General features: G+C 18.9%; 2 protein-coding genes across 2 annotated transcripts; both read right to left on the bottom strand.

Annotated features, from left to right (window-relative positions):
- Nucleotides 1-108: 108 nt before the first annotated feature.
- PRSY57_0825300 (hypothetical protein) lies at nucleotides 109-3,417 on the bottom strand (the record flags this gene model as incomplete). Its single annotated transcript, XM_012907192.2, has 1 exon — nucleotides 109-3,417. One exon carries the CDS (start codon nucleotides 3,415-3,417, stop codon nucleotides 109-111), a length of 3,309 nt encoding a protein of 1,102 aa, XP_012762646.2.
- Nucleotides 3,418-4,610: 1,193 nt separating this feature from the next.
- PRSY57_0825200 (hypothetical protein) lies at nucleotides 4,611-6,485 on the bottom strand (the record flags this gene model as incomplete). Its single annotated transcript, XM_012907191.2, has 1 exon — nucleotides 4,611-6,485. The coding sequence occupies one exon, from the start codon at nucleotides 6,483-6,485 to the stop codon at nucleotides 4,611-4,613; it is 1,875 nt and encodes a 624-aa protein (XP_012762645.2).
- Nucleotides 6,486-7,158: the final 673 nt, after the last annotated feature.

Below are 7,158 nucleotides of genomic sequence, written 5' to 3'. Positions count from 1 at the left end.
ATATATGTGTGTGTATGTATGTATGTATGTATTTATGTACATTTTTATTTTATATAAACATTTAAGAGTTATTAATTAATTTTGATACTTATTTATTCTTTCAGTTTCCTACTGGTCTATATTTATACCTATTTTACGCCTCTCATTTTGAATATGAACATGATCTTTTATCTCCCCATTTAAAAATATACATCTTTTCAGATTTAATGAGAATATCATATAATTTTTGTTCTTAAAAATATATTTAAATTTTTTTAAACATTCAAATAAATTTGTAAAATTGTCAAAATGTAAAATTAATGTTCTTCCATTATTATTTATATGTACTTTTCTAGTTATCATTTTTTTATTTTTATTTTGATAGAAATCTACAAATGATTCATAATTATTTTTATTATTATTATTTGAACTTATATTAGTTTGTAGATGACGATTAATTTTTTCTTCAAAATGTTTAAAATTTATTTTTGATATTTCATAAATATAATTATATATATCTTTACTATTTTTATATATCTCTTTAAAATGAGAATCATTATTTTCAATTTTAATATTACTATTTCTTAAAACAAATGAACACATTTTGGTTGTTTCATTTTCACACGTTTTACTATTACTCATTATATTATTAATAATATGATTCTCCCTTTCATTGTCTGTATTTATTAAATTTATATCCTTTTCGTTTTGACGAAAAGAATCAAATTTATTTTCTAATGAATTATCATTATTATATATATAATTTTGTTCTGGTTTTTTATTATTTCCCTTCAGTAATACTTCTTTATTATCAATTATTTCCAACTTTTCATTCGAAATAAATTTGTTATTATCATTAATTATATTCTCTTCACTACTATACGTGTTGTTATTTATTATTCCTTCAACATTTTTTATCATATCATATTTTTTACTATTTAATTTTTCTTCTTCTTTAATAAGAGATATATCAAAATTGTATAAAGACGCATTCAATAATAAATATAAAATATTATATATATTCAGATGAAAAGGTAAATGTGTTATTATCATAATATTTTTATTTACACACTTATCAACATATATTAATTTATTGTAACAAAAAATTCCAAAAATTCTTAAAAAATCACTAGTTGCCATGTCAGCTGATTTAGAATCATAAAATTCTATAATACCATATAATTGTGTACTCTGGTTTGGATTGACAATTTTGTTTATTTTTTGAGGGTACTTTTTTTTTACATTTTCATTTTGAGGGTTCTTATTAGGTATATTGTAATTACATATGTTATCAATGTTTTGTTTATTATTATCATCATTATTATCATCATTATTATCATCATTATTATCATCATTATTATCATTATTTTTATCATCATTTTTATCATTATTATCAAAATTTATGTCCTTACCTTTGTGGTTCCCCTTCTTCCTACCATTATTATTAACTCTATTCTTCATCTTACAACTATTTTTTGAACTATTTACAGTTCCCATATCTTTAGATTCATTTTCATTATTTATCATATTCATGTCTATAGTTTTTAGTCTGTCATTAAAAAATTCTATATCCTTAATTTTACCACAAAAAGAAAAGGTTTCTTTCAATTCTTTTGTTAGTAAATCATAACTTAATATTGGAAGATCATAAACTATTATAAAATTATTTTCATTAATATGATCACGTTCATTTTTGTTAGTAAATTTTACATCAATATCATACACAATTTTATTATGTACATAATAACCTTCATTCTTCCTATAATTTATATTATGAATTTTTCGTTTTTCACCTTTTTCATTTATTTCATAATCATAATTATAATAATCGTAGTTAGTCTTTTCAGATGTTGTAATACATTCTCTTCCTACATCACTATTTTCATTTTCATGTTCATTTTCTTCTTTATTAATATTTAATATGTTATCAAAATAAAATGTATTACTAATATCTTCAGCTTTTAATATATCAACGGATTGAATAAATAAACATGTTAATACTTCATTATATTTTGTTGGACATATTTCATAGAAAGATTCAAAACATTTTATTTTTTTTTGCAAATTCTTTTTAGTTAATTTATTATAATTCTTAATTAATTTCTTAACTTTTTTAATATCACAATTAGAAAACTTATCATATATTTCATATAATAAATTATTATATGCATATATATTGCAATATCCTAAGGAATTCTCATATTTATTTACAAATTTATTTATATCTTCTATTGTATTTATTTTATTTATTATTATATTATTTTTTATTCCTATTTCTTCAAATTCTTTAAAATATTCTTCTTTATTAAAATTATTGTTTATAGTTACATTTTCATGGTTATTTAAAACATTATTTGTATTCACAAAATTTTTATTTGTATTCACAAAATTTTTATTTGTAATCACACATTTTTTATTTGTATTCACAAAATTTTTATTTGTAATCACACATTTTTCATTTGTATTCACAAATTTTTCATTTGTATTGACACATTTTTTATTTGTAATCACACATTTTTTATTTGTATTCAAAAAATTTTTATTTGTAATCACACATTTTTCATTTGTATTCACACATTTTTCATTTTTACTAACACATTTTTCATTTTTCTGTTTGACTTTGGTTTCTTTTCCTTTTTTCCTTTTTTCTTTCTTCTTCTCTTTAGTAATATGGTTACTCATTTGTTCCTTATTTAATAAAATATCACTACATACAACTTTATCATCATTAATAATTGTAGGGTCTTCTTCGTTTCTGTTGACATTATAATTTATATCTTCTTTCATATCAGTGCTATAAATCGTAACACTTGATGTTTCATTACTTATGGATATATCCTTTTTCTTATCGACTTGTGTATTCTCTTTAATATCTGTCATTACATTTATTTTCTTTTTCTTGTTCTTTTTTTTTTTATTATTTTTTTCGTCCAAAATTATGTTCATGTTATTAGTTTCTTCTTTTAAAGGTATCATCGTTTTGTTTACAACAAATTGAGGATTTTTCTTAACTTCCTTTTTAACCTTTTTATTTATTTTTTCTCCTTCCTTTATTAATTTTTTGTTTGCTTTAATTTCTTTCTCCTTTTCCTTTTCTTTAATAGCAATTTTAATATCTTTATTGTTTTTATCTTTTATCAGAACATCAGCCAAGATACTATAGTTATTTTGATTTGTTCTACAAAGAATGGTGTGCCTAGTTTCTTTCATATATCTTTTTTTAGTAAGGTATTTATTTGTTACCCTGATATTATTTACCCATGAAGAATTATTATTAATCGTTGAATAAGAAGCTGAAAAATCATTTTTATAAATAAGAAAGCAAAATCTCTTCTTGTTATTAATGTTATTTATACTACAATGGAAATTGCTTCTAAATAAAAAAGTGTAATTAATTACAGAAAAAAAAAATTCCTGTAAGTTACCTTTTTTTTGCATCATTTGAAATCTTCTAACACATTTCTTCCTTCTACATTAATATGTATATAAATTTATAAAATTAAAAATTATTCTACATAATAAATGAATAAATATAAATATATAAATATATATAAATATATATGGAATTATAACAAATTCAATAATTTATAACAAATTAGGATTTTAAGAATCCTATAATTTTTATATGTATTTTAAAGCAATATGAATTACATTTTATAATTAATATGTGTTTGGTATATTTATAACTTATAAATTATACATTCACATATATATATATATATATATATATATTTATTTATTTATATAATAGTTCTATAAATTGAGTATATATCAAAATAAAATTATTCATATATATATATATATATATATATATATATATATATGGAACATTTAACAAATCTTTGGCATATTATTCAATCCTTTGAAATAATAGATTTTTTTACATATTCTTTTTAATTATATTTTTGTAATATTTTTTTATATATACATATTAAATTTTAACAAGCAAAAAATGTATAAATTCTATTGAGCATAAGAAAATTTTTGTTAATATCTCACAAGGTGTTTTACACCTATAACATGAAAGTTTTAACCATTTCAAAGCAAAACGTTTTTTGTTTCTTTTCCTTTTAATTTTAACCATAGGAAAAGAACTATATAAAATATAACAGCAAAAGGATGATAATAAATAATTTATTGTTTATATATTAATTATATACTATATAAAATGGTTTTATGTTTTTTCTTCATTTTTTTAATCACATTATATATATATATATATATATATATATATATATATATATTTATTTATTTATAAGATAATACATAAAAAAAAAAAAAAAATTATATTTTATATAACCCTTCAATTTTATTTGTATATAATAATAAATAATTTTACACATGAATAATAACATTTACATTATGTTTCAAAAAAAAAAAAAAAGAATTATGAAAAAAGTAGATATAACTAAAACAAGGAGTGTAAAAAATATAAGTACATAAAAAAAAAAGCGAAATGAAATAAAAAGAAATAAAATATAAGATTAATTATAATTCAATTTTGTTGTAGATTAAAATCTTGTTTTTACATATATTATTAATATATAATAATTCTTATCACTCTTATTGTAATTATTACAATTTCTTAAAATTTTTTTAATAATTTATTATTCCGAAATTAATATATCCATTCAACTTGTACATTTCAGCTTGTTTAATTTTTTATCACCTAACTTTGCTTCAAATTCAAGACCAGCATTTTTTGCAAAATTTATTGCTCTAAGTAACTCGTCTTCATTTGTAGCTGTTCTTAGTAAGTTTCTAATTTTTTCATCTTTGACAAATTTTTTTAGTTTGTGTTTATTTTGATTTGTTGTTTTATTTTTTTTCCCTTTTCTGATTGTAAATATCTTGTTGGGTGAGAAAAAACTCTCGGTAATATTATGAACATAAGTATGTTGTTCAGGATAATATTTAAGAAGCATATTATTGTTATTATTATTATTCATTGTGTAAGGTAAATTCTTCAAAAAATCGTGTTCCATATAAGTGGATTCTATTTTATTATTATTATTATTATTATTATTATTATTATTGTTGTTATTATTATTGTTGTTGTTGAAACCTATTATATCATTTTCCCTTTTCAAATACACATTAGAAAAATTTCTATTAAATAAATGAAAATTATTTTTATTTTTCAAAGAATTTAATCTATTAAAACTTGCATTTAATGTTGAATACATATAAAAATCTGTAACCAGTACATTATTTGTATCATTATAATGGTTTACATTTTGATGTTTTTTATTTCTTAAATTCATATAATAATAATAAAAATTATTATTTTTTAAATAATTCTTATTAAAAGGTAAACTTGTGTTTGGGTAATAATTTTGCAAAGCATTATGATAAAATGTTTTTTGAAATTTATATTTATGAGAATTATTGTTTAAATTATGAGATTCATTTACATTTAAACTTTTATATACATTATCAAGTTCTCTTTCATAGGACATTTCAAGTTCATTTGGATATACATTTCCATATAAATTTTCGAACATATTATTACATGTATTTTTATTCTTTTTTTCAGGATTGTTATCATTGGTAATTTGGAACATATTTGTATTCAAATTTTCATACATATTTTCATATATATTTTGATTCAAATTTTCGTATATATTTTCATAAATATGTTGATTAAGATTTTCATTCAAATTTTCATAAATATTTTCATAGAATGTTTTTCTATGTTTATATGGATTTTTGTATATTCTTCTTCTGTGAAGTTTTCCAAAAGTTTTACTCTTACTAAATATGTTACCTCTCTTGGAATATATGTTTTTTCTTTTATGTAGTTTTTCATTTTGTATGTTATTTTCTTTCTTCTTTTTTTTCTTCTTTTTCTTCCTTTTCCTTTTGTTCTTTTTATTTTCCATACTTAATGAATTTATATTACTTTTGTAGCTAATTCTTTTAGAGAGAGGAAAAAGGGTAGTTGAAAAAGAAATTTTGGATAATTTTTTTTTTGGATATAAATATTCTTCACTCTTATATCGATTCCTATTCCTATTCCTATTACTATTTCTATTTCTACTTTTATTTTTAATTCCTTTTTTTTTTTTTCTTTTTTCTTTTTTATTATTATATTTTAATTTTTCTATATTTATTTTATCCATAATTTTATTTAATTTTTCAACCACATCAATATTGATTGTAATCTTACCTTCTGTTGTTTCATGTTCTTTTATTTGCTTTATATCAGGAAATTCTTTTAATACTTTTATTAATTTCATTAAATTATTTCTTACTATTCTATAACGTTTCCTAAAGCTTTTCCTTAAAGATTTTATTTTGGTTTCCAAACCTTTATTATAATATAACCTTTTACTACTATCATATTTAGATAAATATGAACCGTGCGAAAATTTTCTGTCCATTTTTTTATTCTCAATCTTATCTAAATCTTTTTTATCTTTAGACTTTTCTAATTTCTCTTCTTCTTCTTCTTCTTCCTTTTCTGCAGGTACCGATAAATCTTCATTGGAAAAAATATTCAACATGGGTACATAAAAGACGACACAAGAAAAAAAAAAATATAATAATAAAATAAAATAAAATAAAATAAAAAATTATATATATAATATTATTTTTTTATTTAAAGTATAATGCAAAGGAAACCTTATCTGTACATATATGGGGGGAAAAAATAACATTCCATGGAATAAAAATATATCAAATATATATATATATATATATATATATATATATATATATATATATATATATGTTAATATATGTGACCTAACATACATAATGAAACAGTTATATCTTTTTCATAAATATATATTTATATACATGTAAAAATATTTCAAACTTATATTATGATATAAGAATAACCTCATTCTACCATCATTTTTAAGTACAACAAATATTAATATATGAACTCATTTGTTATATCTACATATTTGATATCGAAATACATTATATTAACATGTTCAAACATATATTAGAAATTGTAAAAATAAATTCATCTACCAAATACGCGGATTATTGTTATATTTTATATGTACAATTCTTTTTTTTTCAATATATTAAAAATATATATATATATATATATATGTTTTTTTTTCTAAATAAGACATTGTGTATATACAGATCTGTTCAAGAAAGATATACATCATATATATATACATAAATTTTTTTTTTTTCTTTTTTTTTTTTTTTTTTTTTTAT

The sequence above is a fragment of the Plasmodium reichenowi genome, chromosome 8, assembly GCF_001601855.1.
Source record: "Plasmodium reichenowi strain SY57 chromosome 8, whole genome shotgun sequence".
Taxonomy (NCBI): Eukaryota; Apicomplexa; class Aconoidasida; order Haemosporida; family Plasmodiidae; genus Plasmodium; species Plasmodium reichenowi.
The sequence above is the reverse complement of the archived record's forward strand: the minus strand, read 5'-3'. Positions and strand labels throughout refer to the sequence as shown.